Consider the following 22,783-nt stretch of genomic DNA (forward strand, 5'->3'; position numbering starts at 1 on the left):
AAATGTGCTTAAGCAATCAGAAAAAACTGTAATCAACACACTCCTAGTAAAACTACACACATTTATGGCTGGTATTTACACTATTTTGCCAACTGTCTGGCTACACTGTCACATGTGAGAACTGTTTTACATCATTAGTTCACTTTGCAATCAGCATGAGCTCTGTAAATAAGCCACAGGTAAGCTTCAGTGTGGAGAACAATGGAGGAAGAAGAAGACTGAGAAGAGTGAGAATTAGAGGAGGATGAGAACATGAGGAAGCAGGAGGAAGAGGAGGAGGACGAAGACTAGGAGGTGAATTTAGAGGAAGAGGACGAGGAGGTGAAGAGGAAGGAGGAAGAGTAAGAAGAAATAGAATTACTGATGTCATCAGGCTACAATAGTGGATCATGTGATCAACCATGGAATGACCCTGAGGGAAACTGGACAACAGGTTCAGCTTGAGCCGCTACACTGTAGCAAGCATCATAAGGACATATTGATGAGAATGGGTTAGTACAGTTCCCTCACACTAAGTTTTGTAGGTGTATCATACTCTAATGAGAAAAACAACAATACTGTACATGTAAAACTGAAACTGTTACTCCACAGAATTACTAGACATCCAGCATCTGGAAGGAGGCATGCGAGGATATGGACCAGGCATCATGTCAGGCCTGGATACGGCACTCCAGGAGACATGTTCCCCGGTGCCTTGGACTAGAAGACATTGCATGCGATGTTGATGAAATTCTGTGGCCGGACCCAGAGAGACAATGAGACTGATTTTCTCTCTCTCTCTCTCTCTCTCTTTCAGTGAAATTGTATATTTTCTTGTGATTGTTTTGATGTGTGTGAATAAACATTCATACTTGAAATTTGAATCCCTGTGTTTATAGAACTATTTATGACAAAAGTTTGACCTCACATGGACAGACCTTGTGCACAGAGAAAGCAAAAGCCAGATGTGTTTTCAGTTAATACCATCAGTGTGTAGTTGGCACATTGTGTGCTTAGTAATATGATGGTTTGTGTTAACTGTTTGGTACAAAAATACCATTTTTACAAAAGTTTGAAGAGTTAAGCAAGATGTATTAGCTTTTGCAAGAGGCCTACAATGTTTTGCTGATTTGGTGTAAGGGTTTTTTATTTGTGTGTAGTTTTGCACAAATAGCCAATAGTTACATAAATGTGCTTAAGCAATCAGAAAAAACTGTATTAACCAAGTTTTGCTCTGCAAACATGACACTTAGTGAATGCAATTCCATCTGTGATCACACATCATTTATTCAGCAGTGATCGAAATAAAAGATATAAAAACTTCCTGCACTATAGCAGCTTTTTTCCCTCTTTAAACATGCTGGTTAAATACTGTAACCCCAGATTCTAGTATATTGAAAACACATAGACTTTCCTGTGGTCCACACTAAGTAGAGGAAAACATACAGAGAGGCAGATTTGTCTGCTGGCAACAGCAGGGGAGTCAATTTAGGATGAAACGTGTCAAATGCTTAACTCCAAAATAAGGCTGATATGGAAAAAGTGTTTGCAACACATTTGTACTGCATCAGGTGCTGAGTCAATACAGTGCATTTTTGACACACTGCAAAAACAACCAGCACAGCTCTGAGGTATAAATGCGCGCACTTCTCCTCTATCCCATTCTTCCCTCATCTTAGAGGCCTGCAGGTCTTTAATAAGAAGTAAAAAGTAGCTGTAATTGTCCTCCCCATTTAAATCACATCAATTGTAGTATGTTTTGAACAGCATTTGTGCCATTTTAACTACATCACAAGGCAAAATTATCTGAGAGTTTTTTCAGGGCCAGAAGCCTCACTGTAAAATAAAGTGCTTTATTGCTCTTTTGCTGCTGCTGATGAAGCCTGTTGAGAGGTAGGAGAGAAATAACACAGACCAAAGCAAGAGGAAGTGGAAAGAGTGAAGGAAAGTGTCAAGGTCATTAAAAAAAACATATACTTTTTAAAATCAAAGGTAATAGTCTTATTCACTTTCATACACTCAGCCCAGGGGCAGCACAGCTTTTATTTCACAAAGTGTGGTTGCCAACAAACTATCTTGGGTGCTACAAGAGAATTTGTTTTTTTCTTGTAAATCCCTATTTTCTTAGCTCACTCCTACTGAGTTCAGGGAAAGCCTATTAGGAGCCTGTTGTCTAAGAGTGCAGTGACATAATGTGCCTTGGGCTTTGGAAAAGCACCTATATATTCTACCTACACCCTCCCAAGGGAACCACTTATATGTTTTTCAATGCAATGCTGTGGGTTTCATCTGAATGCATGTTTATCAAAGCATGCACAGTTGGACCTGCAGCTTATAGCTACGTGCTATTATAAAGTGTTTGCATTGTAGGGATTGTATTGTGTCTTTCTTCAGATGCTTCCACCCCCTCTGCAGCATGTGTGCACACAAATCTACGAACCCACCTCACTGTATGGCTGTATTCCCAGTCGCTGTCACTCAAGGTAACCTAATACACATCTGTGAGTGAGCTTTTAAAGAACAGTTAAGCACTCACAAGGGGGCTGCCTGGCACAAGCACAGCCAGCGAACACAAGGTCTCCCACTAGCTCAAAGGGCTCTTCACAGCTGGGGTGTCAAGTTTGGAGCAAGCAACCTTCCTTGTTATTTTTATGATGCCACCATTAAAAGGGTTTCACTCAGGTTTCAGTAATATATAGACTGCAGCTTTTTGAGGCACGTTCATGTGAATTCTCCTTAACCCTACCAATAGTAAGGGTAAGGGGATCGAGGTGGGATCAAGAAGGTTTTTTTTTGAGTCTACTCCATACTGGTCTGTTTTCAGTTCTAAATGTGGGATATGCTGTCGTCTACTAGATCTGCAGCTTATCATAATCAGCATTATTGATTAAACATCCATTATCACTAGATCAGATGATTTCTGACATTTTAAGGACAATCCAGTTTCTAGACTGGACAGTTATAACATATAGATTATAACTTTGTGTGGTTGACAGCTTCCTGTTTCAACATGGCACAATTAAAAGGTCAAAGGTCAAAGAAACAACCCTCACCGTATTACAAACTTATTATAGCTCAATGTTAACTAGTTTTGGAGCCTGACAATAGGTAGTTAGAACTGACGCTGCTTTATTATTTATCAATGTCTGTTAGCATTAGCTCAGCTAATGTGGTTGGATACGTAAGTCTGGGCTTACACATATTGTGTACATATTAGAAACAGATGGTCTGTATATATATATATATATATATATATATATATATATACATATATATATATATATACATATATATATATATATATGTATATATATACATATACATATATGTATATATATATATATGTATATATATATATACATATATGTATATATATATATATATATATATATATATATATATATATATATATATATATATATATATATATATATACATATATATATATATATATACATATATATATATACACACACCAGATAGTGATACCTTGAGTGCTTCACCCTGGAGCCACTATAGCATTTTTGGCAGCACTGGTGGTCCCTTCCCACTTTCCATTTTACAACATCTAGTGCTATTCAATAAAGAAGCTGTGGAGAGCTCAGAGGAGCAGCATGGAAAAAAAAAACAGAGCGAGCATTCAATTCTGGCTGAATTATCCCAGGGTTTGTGTGCTTACCCTGATAAAAGAACAGAGAAGAAATCTATGGCTTATTTAAAGGCCGTCGCATCATGCTCAAATCCATCTTGCCTAAACAGAACCTAAATTTTGCAGGCCGATGAGGGAATAGCTTTCCTGCTTGGTACATTGGTAAGTGTTGCACTGCATTTTTATGTTGAACTGTGAGGCCTATATGCTTGTACTAGAGCCCAAATTTAGTGGAGGGGACTTGGCAGAGCATGCGTCCTCATAGAAAGGTCACAGCTTTCCAGTGAGAACGCTCATTACTCCCAGTTAGTCAATAAAGTGTCAGTTTAAGCTCTTTTGAGTACAAACTGTTAATTTAACAATGCCAGGCAGAAGATTTCTGAAGCATTAATGGACTTTAAGCAGAGTGTTCTGTTGTGCTTGAGAAAGAGATTACAAATGGTGCGGGAGTGAGCCACAGAGGAAAGCGCTTAGCTCGTTTTTGTAAATAGCCGACAAGGAGGAGGACATTTGAGGCATAATTTGGGTGCAATGGCTTCCAGAGATGAGACAGCAGAGAAGATGGAGGAGAAGGAGAAAGAGATGAAAAACACTCAAATCAAGTGGTAGAGAGCTCAGTGCACTGCAACTTAATGACTAAACACTGCAGAGAGTGCAAATGACAGCAGAAATGTTCCAAGGGGGAAACAAAAAAAATAACAGGCAAAATACAAAGGAATAATGTGACCAGGAAGTTAAAACAATGAAAAAATATCAGCTCATTTCCCACACTACTGATTAATTCCTGAATTTACAAATTTACAGACTCTGCAAATATTTCTGTCAACATTTGTGCGAGCTCTGAGAAGCTAACTTCTAGGAAGTGTCTTTAAAAAACACTCTACTGGTGGTTGGACAAACCATCTGTCAGTCAATGTGTATTTTCTACCGATCAGGTCAGTGACAAAAAAAAGCTGCTAAGGATCTGCAGATAGATGATTTCTCCAGTCATTGTAGGGAACGCAAGTGTGTAAAAGGCTGCCATCACACCTAGAACATGCCCACATCTCCTAGTGCTTTCCCACAGGACACTAAACGGGCCACACCCCCCTATGGTTCAGCTGCAGGCACACAGCTTGAGGCCATACAAAGAAAAGCAGCTGCAGCCCATGTGTTGCAATATTATATATTTCAGTCTTCGAAAATGAAACATGAGCCTGTACTTCTGCAGCTGCATCTCTATGTGTTCATGGGGGCAGGGATTTTCCTAAAGGTAGCTGGAAATGGCACATTATCCTTGTAAAATGCGTTTGTTACCCTGCACAACCTGTTTTTAATGCCTTAAATGCCAACTTTACCCAGAAGCAAAAGGTAACTGTGGACAAAAATGAAACTTAATACCAGGTGAAAACAAATCAGCCCACAGTGTCAGGGGGACTCGGACCTCAGACTCCTGAGTGCCAGACTTTCACTCTCCCTAACTAACCTCTATTGATTTTTGTGGCTGTATTGGTCCAAGCAATACAATCATATGTTCAAGTAGCATGCATAGCATAATGACACATGTATTATCCAAGAAATGCTGCATTATTTCATGAAACCCTTTTCTCGCTGTGTGTTTTGCATTTTTTTTTTGAAGCCCTATTGAAAGAGAAGCCTAAAGCGAAGCTCCCTTCTTCACAGTTTACATTAAGTGGCCTGTTCAAAAGAAAACCAGTGATGTATACTAGTGAACCTTGCATTTAATTAAGCAAGTCCCCTCAGCCTCCTTTTTTTTTTTTTTCTATCCGGGAGCCAGCATAATCATTTCATATACGCTGTGATATCATCTGCTTAATGCGCTATTTTACCATACAGTTAAACCTGGGCGATAAATCTAGCTGTGCTCTCCATTAATAGATGCAGGGCTTCACTGAATAATGTGTGCATTAGATTAGCAGCACTACAGAATTGAACCACAGCGGAGAGAGAAATACTTCACGTTAATCTCTCTTGGTGGTTCCCAAAGGATGGGAACTTAGTGCCCCTTCCTGTGGCTGTAGATGTTGTGTGGAGGAGGGGAGTGTGTGTGCGCGTGTGTGTGTGTGTGCAAAGGGGGCAGAAAAGAAAAAAGTCTGTGTGTGTGTATTCAAAAAGGTGTGTTAAGCTTCTGATAATTCATTTCAGTCACACAATGCATCCATATGCTCCATACCAGCAGACCTTAACAAAACCTCTTTCACGCACACTCCAGCCAAACACTGAAAGGAGCAGCGCATTCTGAGCGCACGGCGGGATTGGTTCAAAAACGCCTTTTTCAAAGGCATCAACACTAAATCCACACAGTTAGGATTGCCTCTTGAAAACCTTGCATTTCTGACATTACATTCCACCTCCTTTCTCTCCTCTTAACATACTCCTGTTCCCCGATTTCCAGTGTGTGAGAGGTGACCTCGTTATGGAGGATGACAATACAACAAAAGAACAGGGTTATGAAATCGAGAAATTCTATTTCCACCCTCTCGGCCATTCATATCCCCTCAATAAAGGGGAGAGGATTCATTATTTGGTACCCTCTCTACAATATCTTATGAATTTGCATACTCTGCATGTATGCGTGTGAGTGTGTGGTCGCAAACATAAAGACTGAAGACGGGGTTAAAAAGTGGACCTAGGTTCAGGTTAAGGCAAACCTGCAGGATACTAAAGTAATTTAAAAGTGGGCTGGGAATGTGAGCACATGTGAAAATGAGAAAAAAAAACGTAGGCAGAAGAATATGAACGTCTTCGAGAGTGTGTGTGTGTGTGTGTGTGTGTGTGTTCAAGAGAAAGACAGGGGTGCATCATAATGCCCCATAAGCCCTCACCCTATGCAATAACCAGACCATTAATGCTCCACGTTTTCCATGAGCCGCTGCCGTGACAAGGGCAGCCCCAGCTCCTGGTGAGGGTGAGTGGACATTCAAGCCCTCTGATCAAGCGCTCAAAGCTGAGTCAACTAATGTGCAGGCTTAAAAGTGAATGTCAAGCCAGAGGCCCAGAGGGCTCGGTGATTCAACAGCACGGGAAAGGAAAACCAAACGGAGACAGGAGACATTTTATGAAGCAAACTGTGAGCAGTTGTATAATTAAAAACATAACTTAAGTTCTTATATTCATGTTCTTTAGTATCAACTTTAAAGATTAAACTGTTGCTTGTTCTGTTTTTTCTATGTGCATTAAGAGCATCAGATGTATTTTTCCTTGTGTGCAGTATGACACACATAATGAGCTCCTGACACATATTTGTTGGCAAAGAACCGATATCATAACTGCAGAAGAAAAACTGATTCATCCGAACTGCTGTATATGACACATCAGTTGCATTCTATAGTTGGGGTTATGTTCACACCAAGGACAGATAGTTGTCCATATCTACAACCTATTTCTCCAACATGGTAAGGCATTCCCTACACTGTTTCACTGCACACCTGAATGTCCTTGTATACTTTTAAAGACTCGGTTTCGTCTGTAACACACATGCAGATGGGCCTCTGAGGAGAAACTCTTTGGTTGTTTTGTGTCACTTTCATCTGACATAGGGTTAATACAGTAATGACAGTAATAATGGAGTAACAGTAATGAAAGGAAGAACAGAGTCATTGTGTGGTTACAATTAATAATAAATGCCAAAACAAACAAGCAAAGATGGGCCACAGATTATACTTCAGTCTGACACAGTCAGAGCCACTCATGTGCTCAGCAGCAGCTGAGGCCAGCATGAGCAGCATGATGCAGCTTTACTGAAACCTACAGGTGACTATTTATTAGGTGAAGTTGTTGAATATTTTTTTCACCACCTGCAATGTTGTTACTTTAGAATCTTAAGTACCAAAAAATGAGCTTATTCCAGGTGTCTAACCCTACTTATATATCCTTCAGTGTTAAGACGCACTAAGAGGAAAGCCACTCAAATAGATGCTAAAAACAACAGCAATGTTTAAAAATTAGTGGCTGAAGTGCCATATCTTTGCTTTAGAATCTGGTGGAGACCAAAAACAGTGCCAAACAAGCAGATGAGACTGAGACAACAACTTTGACCGAATGCTACATGTTGCTTCAAACTTTGTGAATGAGCAAACAAGTTTGCTTTCACTGCCCCCCAAAAGGCCAAAAAATGATGATAAAACATGTCACTGCATACAGCATATATGTTTAATCAGCACTTGTGTTCAGCACATAAAATAGCAAACAGCTGATGGCTGGTGATGACGTCTTTGTCAACAGGATGTAGAGAAAGAGTCGCCCCACCTCCCCTACTCTGCCTTTGGTCTCTCACTTTTTGGTTTCACTCACACTCAGAACCATGTCACTCCAAAGCCAGGGGATTATGTGTTGGTGGTTGTTTTTTAGTGTGGGGAGAGTGAATGTCACTGCTCACACACAGACACAGACAGACATACACTCTGTGTATTGATATGCTGACTGTGTATGATCCAACAAAACATCCCCCCCATCCTCTGAATGCGAAGACACACTCCAACATTGCCTAAGGATTTGTTAATTAGGCTGCCAACATCTGTCCTCTCAATGCAAGATGGGATCAGAATACAAAAAAATAAAAAAAATAACGCCCATCGTCTGATCATCACCTTTCCCCAACAACACTTGTAACAACAGATGGCAAGCGCCCTCCACCTCCACCTTCATAGCTAAAAGGCGGATAAAGAAATGACTCATTGTTTATGTGATGCGTCTTTAATTGATGTTAGCATGTTGTTGAATAATGCATGTGTTTCTTTGAGTGGCAATAAATTGTGCGTTGGTGTGTAGTAGGTATGTGTAACTCGTGAAACTCCCACTCCCACACCAATGTCCTCCATGGGCCAAAGGGGAATTGATAAAATGATAACTTCTGCTTTTACAGAATGATTATAGCTGTGATTAAGTTACATGGGACAGACCCTGGCAGGAGATGAAGAGGAGGGTGAAAGGATGAAGAGGTCTCTATAATCATTTTCTCCACTGGAAGCTCAGGATACGCAGAGCTTGGATGTGGTCTCCTCGGACGTTGACAAATGAAGTAATTACATTTATGTGAGTGTGTAGGATTGATTCATCAGCCGGCACTTGCTACCAAAAAGCATCTGATTTAATTGGGGAGCTGGTGACACATGCATCTTCCTGTGATAACAGATCATTTTTTATCAAAATGAAATCACCTCCCTCAGTGTTATGTATGGAATTCAGTCCAGCCCCGGGTCGATGATATACAATTTAGTGTATGTGAAAGTCCGGAGCAATTACTCATCATTTGAGACTTACAAGAAATATACTGTTATTTGTTAATTAGGAAGTACGATGTGATGCAAAATCTGTAGGAATACCTCATCAATGATTTTTAATCTGTTAATACAAAATGTGCAAACACATGCTAATAAATACATTTGAACATGCACACTAAAATGAAACACTTTTCTCCTAAATGTGCAAAACGATGCATGATTCTGTGTTTCAGTCATTGGTAGCTACTACTACTACTAAAGCAAAAGTAATTAAACAAAACTATATTAGAGTATAATAAGATAATCAGTGCAACAATCAGAATCAGAATCAGAATCATGTTTATTGCCATGTAAGTGAAGGGGGTTCACATTACTAGGAATTTGCCTTAGTGATTGGTGCATACAAAGAACATATAACAATTAACATGCAATAAGATAAAAACTAAGATAAAATTAAGTAAATAAACTAAAGTAAGGCTAAATTTACATGACAGACATGGCGTAACAGACATACAATGAACAGAACATAAAATACTGTGCAGATGAAATGGTAAACATAGACCCTTATATGATCGAATGGAACAGTGTAATAATGTAATAATGTAACAGGTACCACATGGATCGGTGAGGTGGTACTCGTGTGCAAGTAGTGCAAGATGGAGTAAACAGTGCAAATAGTCGTCATTGTGCAGTGACTATACTAAAGTGACCTTCTGAAGACAGTGCAGAGCAGTGCATTAATTACAGTTTAACAGTCCAACAGCAGAGGGGAAGAAGCTGTTCTTGTGGCGTGAGGTTCTGGTCCGAATGGACCGTAACCTCCTGCCTGAGGGGAGTGGCTCAAAGAGTCCGTGTCCAGGGTGAGAAGGGTCAGCTGTGATCCGACCTGCACGCCTCAGAGTCCTGGAGACGTACAGGTCCTCGATAGATGGCAGGCTGCAGCCGATCACCTTCTCAGCAGAGCGCACAACACGCTGCAGTCTGTGCCTGTCCCTGGCAGTGGCCCCAGCGTACCACACTGTGATGGAGGAGGTGAGGATGGACTCAATGATGGCCGTGTAGAACTGAACCATCATCCTGGCTGGCACCTTGAGTTTCCTCAGCTGCCGCAGGAAGTACATCCTCTGCTGGGCCTTTTTGATGAGGGAGCTGATGGTGAGCTCCCACTTGAGGTCCTGGGTGATGGTGGTACCCAGGAAGTGGAAAGAGTCCACTGTGGAGATGGAGGTGTCTGTCAGGGTGAGGGGGGGTGATGGAGCTGGCACTTTCCGAAAGTCTACTGTCATCTCCACTGTCTTCTGGGCATTCAGCTCCAGGTTGTTGTCAGCACACCAGGACACCAGACGGTCCACCTCCATCCTGTAGGCAGACTCATCCCCGTCTGAGATGAGTCCAATGAGGGTGGTGTCGTCAGCAAACTTAATCAGCTTGACAGACTGGTGGCTGGAGGTGCAGCAGTTGGTGTACAGGGAGAAGAGCAGAGGGGAAAGTACACAGCCTTGGGGGGTACCGGTGCTGATGGTCCTTGTTTCCGAGACATTCGTCCCCAGCCTCACATGCTGTCTCCTGTCTGTCAGGAAGTCAGTGATCCACCGGCAGATGGAGTCTCAAGTCACTAGGTTATTATTATCCACATGTTTATTTTCAAGCTGTATTTGGTGGTTGTAGCTAGTGAAAGTGCAACAAGTACAATAATTTTCCTCATGATATTATCTGGAAGATATTTATAAAACTTATGATGTTATTGTAATGAGCCGAACACTCCAACTAGCAGACAAATAAACAGTCCAGTAAAGCAGCAGACTTGGCTATCATGGCCAAAGTGTGTGTCACTTTGGGGTCAGTAAAAATCAACGTATAGTGTCATTTTGTGTGAGACAAAAGCTCACAAAATTAGTGTAAAAAATAAATTAGTGTATGTTTTTCGCATTTATATGTAACTTTTTTGTCCTATGTTTCCTTGAAAAATGGTTAAATGGGACTACAAACATGATCAGGGCGTTTGTACTGTCCACTGTTGTGAGCTTTTTATTTCTGGTGATTGTATTTAGGGCTCAAAAAAGTGGTGATAAAGATTAAGATTAACTTTACTAAACCCTTTGGGTAAATTAGGTGTGAACCTTGTGCAACTTGTGTCCAACAAAGTATACAACCTGAGCTTGGTCTGTGTGTTAATTCCAAAGCTCATTTAAAAGTCTGATCGTCTGGCTTTCTGTGAGATGTTTAACTTATGTGGGTCTCTACATAAGTACATTCCCATTACTGCACTCTATTCTGCACTACACCTTTAAAAAATGTAACTTTAAAAACTTAGCAATGTCTGATCCAGTGCTAATTCTGCTGTGCATATCAAACTTCATTTCTCCTCCCTTTTTGTTAGTATGGGGCCAAAGATCACATGGCATTTAATCCAAACATGTGGGACTTGGTGCTGCCTAATTACACAAAGGGTCATGTGATTTTTATATATTTCTTTATATTTAATCGCTCAGTGTATTTGGTTAAATTATGCAGACTGTATCTTTCTCATATAATAATGACACATAATATCACGGTTTCATGTCAGAATAGTTTTTTTCTTATAACAGTCCAGTCTCATATTAAATTATCAAAGTGGAAGTGTGTCATTTGCACAAATGACACCACAATCAGCCTTTTAAATGTATTCTGAGCTGATGTCTTAAATAGATTCAAACCTCAAGAGTTACTGTGGACTCAAAATAAGCAGCACATGAAATACGAGGTTTGCCAGTGTTACAAAGCACCAAAGACGATATCCAACATAAAAGAATGTGTTTGCATAAATTTCACTGATTGTGTCACATCACATATACAGTATTGTAGCCTATAGGCTCCCTGCTGAGAAGTCGTAATGAGCTCTTCAACCCTAAAGAGGCAGGCATAACTGGCATGTTCTGCTGTCAGTGTGACAATGGTAGGGTTTATCACTGCCAAAGGCTGCGGGGAAGAGAGTGTGTGAGCGGGAGGGCGGGGGGGGAGGAAACACAGTAAAAAAGAAAGAAAGACTGAGATTGTGTGAGAAAAATAATAAAACAAAAAAAACATCTCCTCCAGCCGGCTGTGCATGCATAACCGAGGCATGTTTCAACATGTCTGGAAGTATCAGCTGGATTTACACTGCTGCAGCTCACTGAGCACTTCCAGGCAACGTTTCCCAGTGTATTCCTCACAGCAGCGCTAACCTTCTGTCCCACCCCTCTGCTTCTCACACTGTCTCAGCTTTTCTGACTTGCTTCTTTGCCTCTATTACACATCTCTCCATCAGACCCTATCGAAGGGATAAAGAGGGAAAAAAAACACACAGAGACGGTATTAAAACCCTGCTTTACGAGACTAACTAGAATGCACATGGTATTCATTGATATTTCTGCTTTAAAATATGACGGTTTAAAACCATACTGCATAATAATATATTATAAACCACACAGGTTCAAAGATTCCTTTAAAATGGGTGCTTTTGTTTTAAAAGATATTTGGTTTTAGGCTATATTTATAGTGTTGTGTATATATTGTGATGGTGTGTATTCTATGACATGACTAAAATTCTACAGCTATGCTAATATCTAACACAACAGGCTGAATGCTAATATGGCCTGGCTAAATTTGCACACTAACTGTGAGGCTGTATTCTTTGATGCACCATCGCTTTGAGCTAAATGCTAACGTCACCTTGCTAACATCTTCATATTAACCATGTTAACATACTATAACATACTATATTTAGCACAGATCATGTTTACTTTCTGTGTGGAGTTTGCACATTCTCCCTGTGCCTATGTGGGTTCTCTCAGGGTGCTCCGGCTTCCTCCCACATTCTGAAGACGTGCTAGGTTAACTGGTCACTCTAAATTGCCTGTGTGCTTGTGAGTGTGAATGGTTGTTTGTCTGTGTGTTGCCCTGCGATGGACTGGTGACCTGTTCAGGGTGTACCCTGCCTCTCATCTAAAGTTAGCTGGGATAGGCTCCAGCCGTCCCATGACCTGCACTGCAGGATGAAGTGGGTTAATGAATGATGGATGGATGGATACTTACTGGTATAGCATCTAAGCATACAGGATTTGCTATTAGTCCTAAATTTTAGTTTTGCAGAAATCATATGGTATATGTGCTAAGATAGCACCTTGAAATTATGATCTCTAACACTTAGCCTGGACCAACCAGGTAATTGACTTTGCCATTGGTTTAGCTAAAACTGGAAGACATTTACCTTCACAAACATGCGCTACAATTGCAGCTGAGCCGATGAGAAGTCTTCATGTGTGGTGGTACATCAGATTAGAAAAATATTGGGAGGAGATTCTCTCTTGGTTGGATTAAACCTCACAGTTGAGGCAGTGACTATTCCTGGTAGCACTACACATCTCTGCAGACTAGCTAGAGGACTAGAACTTGTTTACACAAAACATTGTTCTCCTTTCTGGTCTGATATATAGCTAGTATAGTCAAGGCATGGCAATAAACTGAGATCCTCCATGTACAGTACGAGCTGCATTGACTCTCAAGAAACACAGTTTAAATTTAGAAAAGTACATCTATCAAATTAAGATCTTGCAAGCGAGTGTGTTAAAACCCCCGAAGAAGCTTTAACGCACTCTCAAGAAGCTAAAACGGCAACAGTTCAGCTCAGCTACTTATTTCATCTGACTGCCTCATCTCTTTCCAGGCAGAAACGTCCTCCTGTGTTTTCTGTCATACCATTAGTCTTTCCTGCTGCTCTGCTGTGAGATCAGGCTTATCCACTTTGAGGTTTTTAAATCTTAACTTATTTTCCAACATCTTCACAGCAAAAAGTAACTTGGGCAACTTAAGTTTTTAAGCTCCGAAGGAATGCTCAATATGCTGCTAATCTTAGCCTAACCTGCTGTATTCTTTTACAGTATGTCACATCTCTGAAATCTTTGGGATCAGACAGCTCTGGCAATATAATAAAGCACATTTATGAAAGGATTGTAACACTTCTATGGATGTGAATGCAGTATTTGATGTACCCACCCAATTTTTCATTGATGGTGGATGAATGCGATTACTTGAGTCACACCTGAACACTTCATTTCGTTTGATTGAGAGTGCCTAGTTAGCAAATAACCTCTCTCTAAACAGCTATTCAAGAAATCGAAATTCTTCTTTCATTGAATAAGAGTATGTAAATTTAGGTTTTAAGCCCCTTATGATGTCACAAGGGGGATACGTCCTGCCCCTTTTTGCCTGGTATGGCTGAAGTTGGTTGCACTGTATTGTTTTTATGGCTATGACAAGTAAGGCACAGGGAGTTGAATGGGATTACAAACATCAAGCATTTGTACTGTTAAAAGGCAAGAGACCATTTATAGTTTAACAGTTTTTTTTTTTCATGCCTCAAAAATAGTTTGTTTGAACAAAACACACTAACATCATATACCTGAGAAAAAATCCCAAAATCAACAGAAACATCTCAGTGTCTACTGTCAAGAAAACCCATGAGATACTAACTAGATATGTACTGGCCTATAAAATACATTACCGTTACTGCACTCTATTGCAAATTAACTAATGTCTGTTTCCAGCATTAGTCAAAATTTCTATAGGGGACCAACTTCTCTAAAAACTGTTCATTTGACCTTTCATTTGTTAATTTGGAAATCACACAGCCTATGTCCAAACATGTGGGACCTGCTGCTGCTTAGCTCATTCACATTTGGTTGAATTTGGTCCGGCTGCATTATTTTTATGACTACATGGCTAATGACATGTCTGTGCTGAAAGGTAATACTGAGATGAGATGAGAGCAACTGTGAAAGGATCACACATGCTACGAACGAGAAAAAGTGAGGAGACGGAACGTAGGAATGCATTGTCATGTGTTATTTATTTATGTATTCACTCATACATTTGACTCATCCGATTAGGGACATTTGTTGCTTCTGGGACTCCTAGAAATATTGAGGTTACACAGCATGGCAGTAGCAGCGGTTGTTTTTCCATTAAAAACAGGAAACCTTCCCCTGCTTCCACTGGGCTATACAGGGTCTCAAATCAAATCTTTGCTGTATACCCCCCTTTTTTTTGGTGCTCTTTGCATCAGCAGCTGCAAATCAGTTCATCGTTTCTGCATCCCAAAATGGTTGTTGGAGCAGCAACAAGCAACACTGCAAGATAAATGAGGGCAAGCGCATTGTAATTTCCATATCAATCAAGGATAGTGTCAGCAGCTTAAGCTGGGGAGAAAGAGAAAGAGAAGCAAAGAAAAAAATGGACAGGAGAGAGGGGTAAAGAAAATAGATGCTTTTATTAATATGAACATGCATCAGCTGTTATTTAATGAAGCCACTGCTAAGGGAGGGCAGAGTAATGCACCTGGTGGCACAGCGCCAGAGCCGACCAGGTGACTGACAATCCTTGAAACTGTTTCGGATTCTCAGGCAGCTCTGACATGTGGGTGCAGACAGAGTGCAGCTGTCATTTAGACCATAAATGTCCAGCAGATTTATCTTCCAGAAACATTAACATTGAATCGCGGCTGTCAGCATGTGTCACCGGGCCTTGAGGGTGGCGGTGGTGCAGCTGACAGCGTCAGACGGAAGGGAAGGAAAGGAAGGGAGGATGAAACAAAGAGAGGGGGACGGAGCCCATAACAAGTTCTTAGGAGTTGAGCTCGGCAAAACTTTGCGTTATCTTGTTAAGTGCGGGAGTCATTGAAGGACACCAGACAATTGATTGAACGGAGTTGACTTCAGCACAATTTCCTCCTTGTGGCGACATGTATCAACCAGGTCACGGGTCCCTATATTCTGCAGCTTAACTACCTCTCAGGCCTCCCACTGTGACAAATGGCTTCTGTCTCTTCTAATGTAATATTTGTTTCTACTTCTGAGAGCCTCTCGGCTACTCTGCGGCAAGTCTGTCTGCCGACTGCTTCATTGTGTTAGCTGACTTTATTCCCCAACCGGCTGTCAATTGGTGGACCGTCTGAGTGTTCTCGTCTGTCTGTCTTTTGTCTCATTGCCTGCGCACTCCTTTTTTTCTCTCTTTCTCAAGCACTTTCTACTGCTCCCTCATCAACCTCTTATTCTGTCTGTCTCGCACTCACCATTTCTCTGTCTCCCTCTTTCTCTCTCTCTCCCTCCACTTTTACTGCCATGTCTTTGCTCCAGATGCTAGCTGTCTCAGCTCCGTGGGCTGCGTCTCAGTGATGGGCCCCTCCAGGAATTCAAAGCACCATTCTGGCATTTTCTTCCAAGCAATTGCTTTTTTGCAGTAATAAAGGAGGGAGTAGCTTTAGCATCTCTCTCTCTCTCTCTTGCTCTCTCTGAATGGGCTTACTGGCCCTAGGCAAAAACAAGCACAAGTGCACATCCGTGAATCCTCTGGAGGCTGGAGCACACCGCGAGTCTCTGTCCGGATTCCGAACCAATTAAACAGTCACACACAATTTACAATATTGGTTTCCAAGAGTTACCATTAATCACATTTTTCCTGTCAAAAGCTCTGCGTGAAGCTCCTGAATGTTTCATTTTGTGTTTTATTTTCATAAAAAAACCCTCATTTATATTGTCATTGTGAAGATGGAGAGGCTCACAACAATTCTAATACACAAACAAACCCCCTTTCTTTGACTGTGACCCGTTAAGCCCTGCAGTCATACACGACTTATTATATGATATGTAAATATTACACAAGCAGGTTTAATGGTAATTAAAGTCACATTGACACCAAATTAATTCACGATGGGACATGGAGCATTTAAGGTGCAATTAGCCATGGAGGCGGCTACGGTGATACTTTGCCTAACTGCAAACTCCAAACACTTTGCAATTTGTTTTCACATTAAGTAAATGTCACAGCATATTAGCATGCTATTATGGCATCCGCATTTCCTTTTTTTTTATCATAAACAGCAGGGTCTGGTTACAAAGGTGCAGGTGGAGAGAAGGGGCAGGATGAAGCAGGAGAAGAGGCAGCTGAAGATGAAGAGAGCGAAAACACAGTCAGACAGAGGAGAAAGCTTTGATGCAACTTTTACTGCTTCTCAGTGTAAACAAGTGCACCAACTGTTGTAGCTGCTAACCGTTCTGGAGCCGTGAAGCAGCTGTGGAGGAACAGGAGGCTTCCTCGTACAAGTCAGCATCATTTCTGTGTTTGTGCTTACATGGCCAGTCAACGTGTGTGTGTGTGTGTGTGTGTGTGTGTGTGTGTGCTCACAAGGAATTTTCACAATCTCCTTTTTATCAAGCTGTTTATCCTTCTGTGTTTTCCTACAATCAATACTTTTAACAAGAAGCCAACACACACACACACACATTGAAAAAAAAAAAGCACTGAGGCTGTAATTGATTGCATACTTGCATTTATGAGTGTTGTGTGCATTAGGTTGAACACAGGCAGTCAACGAAAAGGCCAGAAATCATTGATTCAGTGAGGTTGGGGAAAAGAATGCATCTACAATTTCTAAATAATTCTATTTGATTTCCATTTTTCAGTCTAAATCCTGAGTGTTGGTTTAAGTTATTCAAGAATTAAAATCTACTCTCTATTTTCAGCTCATAACCTTTACTGAGAAAGACTAGGAGACTACGCTTGGGGCTCTGTGACACTGTACTTGGTGCTTTGAACTAAATGCTAGCATTGATATGCTAACATGCTCATGGGAATAATGTCAACTTGCAGGAATGTACATTCTTGCAATTTTTTTAACCATAATTATCGTCTTAGTTTAATGTTTTAGGTTTCCGACATTTGCTAATTAACAGCACTAATGAGCTAAAGCTAATGGACACTGGCTGTACATATGTAATGTACATTTGGCACAAATTCAATGTTAATATGCAATACTAACTGGTGTTCTCCTGGCAGGTATAGTGCTATATATATATATATATATATATATATATATATATATATATATATATATATATATATATATATATATATATATATATATATATATATATATATATATATATATATATATATGTTCACAGTGACATCTTAGTTTCATGTGTCAGCATGCTAATATTTGGCAATGGTTAAAGCTAATGGGGACATGATTTCAGGTATGGCAATGTAAGGCTCACATATTGAAATCTATCAGTTAGGTATAGAATTAACCATAATTACCATTTTAGTTTACTATAAGCATGTCAACATTTGCTAACAGACATTGAATATAATGTAGACTATGGCTAAAGCTAACATAATTGCAATACAGTGGATTTTGCAGGTTTGTTCCCTAAGGTAACACCCTCGCTGTGATGTGCTTACAATGACAATGCTGACATGCAGGTTTAGCAGCTAGGTGGATTTACTATGATATCCTGCTAATATTAGCTTATTAACACTAGTACTACATTGTGATGCAAATATATGCACGTTTAATTATGTATGACTATTCAAGTTTTGTAATAGTGTGTTTTTTAACATATTAAAACCCTATGGAGCAAGGGATCCCCGATGCCTCACAGAGAAAGCCAAATGTACCATCTACAAGCTCATCTATAAAACTATACTAATCAGTCCCTTATAACAGAAAGCAGCATGAGTTGACACAAGAGTGCTGCAAAGAGCAAGAACAAAAAAAAGCACCATAGCCTGTGGCCATACTGTCATCTCCCATTTAATGTCAATGGGTCCCTGCACACATTGAACTATATCCCATTGCTGCTTAATATTTAATATAATGTAAAAACAAAATCTTAATATTAGTTCCCTCTCTTACCAAAGTCTGCACTTTACATGTGCAGCTTTGTTATTACATGATAACAGCAAACACCCCCCCCCTCCCCTTCAAATGACAGTCATCATGGTTGTTAAATTTTGCAAAGCTGCCTCTTAAGAAGCTGCTCAAAAATGCATGTGATCTCTGCCCCTATTTCCGGGGGTCCATAATGTGGCTCTTTGCTTTCTCTGCGGAGAACTCAACATGTTGACTTCCTTTATGAATTTACGTTCCCAGGCCATCGGCAGCCCCTTTCTGCTTCTTCCTGACAGTGGCTCCTCTCTTTGTCTCCCTCCCTGCAGAGGAAGAGGCTCCAGGCTATGCTGAAAATAGGATAAGATATTCAAATATGTGCACGCGTTCACCTACAAGTTCTTGTGCTTTTTCGAGGTCAGTCGAGTCTCGTTTTCTCCGCTGGTGAATCAGCCTCGCGACACCTCAGACGGAGAGAGATGTGCACATGGGCGTGCGCGGGGGTCTATACCTAGACATTTTTCTTTACTGTGCGGATGCCCCCAAGCTGCGGTTCTTGGTAAATGTATCGATTTGAGCCTCAGAACTACAGCAACTCATAAACAAACAAGCAGGAAACACAGGAGGCCACGCTGAAAGGGAGAGAGAAGGAACTCTCCGATGGGAATGGCTTTAAGTGGCAGCGGAGAGCTTGTGTGTGTTCAGTCTTTCAGCTTTCTTAAACTTACAGGGTGATGTTCATGTATGTGCCTGTAGGTTGTGGGTGTTTCTGTCTGACCTTGAATCGCTGCTTTGAGCTTGTGTGTGTGCGCAACAGTATAACCTGTGCTTGCTTTGATGTTATATTCATGTTCAGATGTGTGTGTATGTGTGTGTGTGTGTGTGTGTTGACTCTCAGTAAACTGCACACAGCATCACATCTGAGGCTGGTATGAATCAGCAGTTGCTATAAGAACAGACTTGACCTCTCTTCCTCTCTTTTTGTCTTTCACTTCCTCTTCCTCCCCATTTTCTCGACTTGTTAGTTTCATTCCCCCCACCCCTTTGCAGTTCAGACCAGGGCCACAGCCGCACTACATTCCTTAGCTATCCTGAGCTAAGATTAGCATACTGATTAGCTACCCTTGTGGGCTCTCTCATCTGCCTTCCTTGGAGCTCACATGTAGGGGCTACAGCCTCATGAATACATAATTGTACTGTCGGTAAAACAAATGCATGGCTGAGAGCTTCCAGAGGAGGGAGCTACTGCACACAATACAATGTTTTTTTTTTCTTTCTTTGTAATGTAATCAGGGGGCACCGGAGCATTCTGGTGTGATTACGCTTTCCAACCTTATGAACAGTTGTGTTGTTGTCATTTATCTGTGGCCTGTGCTCCTCTCTCCTCTCCTCCATTGTGACTATTTTTTGCCACTTTCACCCTCTCTACCACTTTTTACTCCTTTCATCACATCCTTCCATCCTTCCCTGCCTCGCTCTGTTTTTTTTTTTGTAAAAATGTATTTATCAAAGCATTAGTGAGGATATCAAACCTCCTGCTCTCACCTCCTTCCCCGTCCTTAACCACTTTTCTCTCTCTCTCACTTCAATCTCTCCCTCTCTCAGATGGGCCTGAGTGAGGACGGCAGATCGTGTGAAGTTGGATGTTGATTCTAGGTGACAGGCACCATATGAGTCATAGCTATAATCACAGAGCTTCCCTCAATCTCTAACCCCTCAGCCCACCCACCCCTACCCCCACCCCAAACCCTTTTTTTCTTGCACCACATGGCAGCACTGCAAAGCAGAATTGCCCTTGGTCCAAACAATATAGCTATTCCATACCACACACACCATGCATGTAAATGTAGAGACACTTTTGGAAGTGAAGTCATTCAGATGGATTACTTCCATCCACTATGTGAGCTGAATATTTGCATAAAAGCACTCAGATGTATGCAGAATATGGAAAACTATATATCGTTGACCATTCTCCTAAGTGCACATAGACATTCTTATAGACAACAGTACATTAGTCAGCAGAAGAGAAGAGAAGAGAAGAGAAGAGAAGAGAAGAGAAGAGAAGAGAAGAGAAGAGAAGAGAAGAGAAGAGAAGAGAAGAGAAGAGAAGAGAAGAGAAGAGAAGAGAAGAGAAGAGAAGAGAAGAGAAGAGAAAGCAGGGACACCAAACATGCAGCTCGGCCCTGAGAACCCCAAAAATAATCAAGTACGAACGAAATGAGAGGAGAGGAAGCAAGTGAAAGAACAGTTGCTGTAACGAGAAAAGGAAGTTAAGCAACTGAGTCAAAGATCGACAAAAACATAAAAGTCTGAGTGAGCACGATGTCCAAGGACACAAGAACAGAGAGGAGGATAAAGATAAATATAAAAGATGGATAGAACAGAAACACAGCACAGATGAGGAAGGTCAAACTAAATAGAAATGGAAGAAAAGAAAGACAAAGCTAATAGGGACAGAGACGGAGACAAAGCATGGAGGAAATGGAGCTATAATTACTACAGTTAAACACAACCTTACAACTAGATGTCCTACAGTTTAAGACCTATAAAGTTAAAAGGTTATAAAAGAGAAGAAATACAAGAGTTGCTGCAACTGTTAGGTTTCAGAAAGGTAAGAGGTCGAGGTCCTGTCGTCAAGAGGAGAGAGACTGCTGACTGAAACTAACATCCAAGCACCATTGATTGGACGCAAGCAGGAGATCAATCCACAGAGCCAAAGGCACCATAAAGAAGGAAAAAGGACCCCCCTCATATCCAGACCCTTGCAGTCCCTTCTCTCCCATTGATTAACTCTAAGCCTGTGTGATTACAAAGCAAACTCAATTTTCTGTTCAGAGAAAGGAGTCACGCAGGCCAGGAAAACTCAAAACGATCATGTAATGTATCTGTTAATGTGTCTACAGCACCAGCATTGCTAATGTGCTTTCAAGACAAGATGATTATATTAATCATTAGCACAGCAGCTAATGAAATAGCTCAGTTTTTAATGGGCTTATCATGGCTATTGCACATACATTTCCTTTTTTTATTTCACACATAGCAGACTGAAGCACAGTGTGCCAACTGGATTTCTCCTCACAAGTGAGTCAGATGCAGTTTGAGACAGAGAAGAAAACCAAGAGGGAGAGAAGGTGTGAGGGTGCCAGGGAACAAGAAATGGAAAGACAACCACGGCCAGAGAAGTAGCCTGAGAGAGAGAGGGGGGGGGGGGGTGTGGATGTGAGAGTGTGTGTGCGTGCGCATACATTTGGCTAATAAGGTTATCCTCCGGCAATCTTGAATTACTGCCTGGAGTACTGTTTGTCCAACTAAACAGGGATTATTCATAAACACAAAAAGTCTGACTTTTTAATGTGGGTTCCAGTGTTTAGGGCAGACATAGTATGACAGATGCGTGACTGTCTGACGGTAACACAACCCTCAGGACAGAGATGTGACTGTGTGCGACTGTGTGCCTGTGTGTATGTTCGTGACAATTAAACAAGTCACAAGAGACTTCATTAGGCCTGTGGCACACTTATCCTCCTATTCAAAGCAAGGATTTAGACACCACCTTACTATAGGAAGAAAAACATTGAGAGCGCGCTCGGAGTTGAGTGTGTGTGTGTGTGTGTGTGTGTGAGAGAGAGAGAGAGAGTCCCATGTGTATTTCCCAATAACTGGAAAAAAATGACACGCCGACAACTAGTCTGATCAATACGCTAAGAGCGATTGCCAATAACACTCGCGTAATTTTGTTGTCAAAGCGTCCCCACATGACACGGTCACCCACTGCGCACTAACACTCCCTCTGCGCGCGGAATGTGTGTGTGTGGTCAAGAGGCAGGGCGAGGAGGCGGCAAACGGCGGCGGGACTTACCGCAATAGAGAACCAGCAGCGCTGTCAGAAGCACCACAGCCCAGAAAGTTGACGACATTCTCGGCCAGCGACTGGCATCTTTGCGCCTTCCCAACCTTGACACCGAAGCCATTGAAGAAACAGAGCACTTCCGATTTTTTTTTATTATTATGGAGACAGATAATAAAAAGCAAAGGTGGCAATTTCACAATCCAGCTCGGCTTCTTACAGTGCTCATATCTTCCACGTGTGTAATCCCACAAAAAGACATGTCAGGATCGTGCTAAGTGATAGAAAAGCAGTGATTTGGCGCTCCTTGGGTGGTCGGGTTGCCTGTGCGCAAATGGAAAGGGAAAAAAGGGTCACATCTTCCTAAAAGGAAGCCCCCCCTGCTGGGAAATTACGCAGTG

General features: G+C 41.2%; 1 protein-coding gene across 1 annotated transcript in view; it reads right to left on the bottom strand.

Moving 5' to 3' along the window:
* Positions 1-22,506, bottom strand: part of LOC114431550 (protein FAM19A5-like) — a 130,910-nt gene extending 108,404 nt beyond the window's left edge. Inside the window, exon 1 of the mRNA XM_028399086.1 lies at positions 22,395-22,506. Within this exon, the coding sequence (XP_028254887.1) occupies positions 22,395-22,506 (112 nt within the window). The remainder of the gene's footprint in view (positions 1-22,394) is intronic.
* Between the last annotated feature and the right edge of the window lie 277 nt (positions 22,507-22,783).

The sequence above is a fragment of the Parambassis ranga genome, chromosome 2, assembly GCF_900634625.1.
Source record: "Parambassis ranga chromosome 2, fParRan2.1, whole genome shotgun sequence".
Lineage (NCBI taxonomy): Eukaryota > Metazoa > Chordata > Actinopteri > Ambassidae > Parambassis > Parambassis ranga.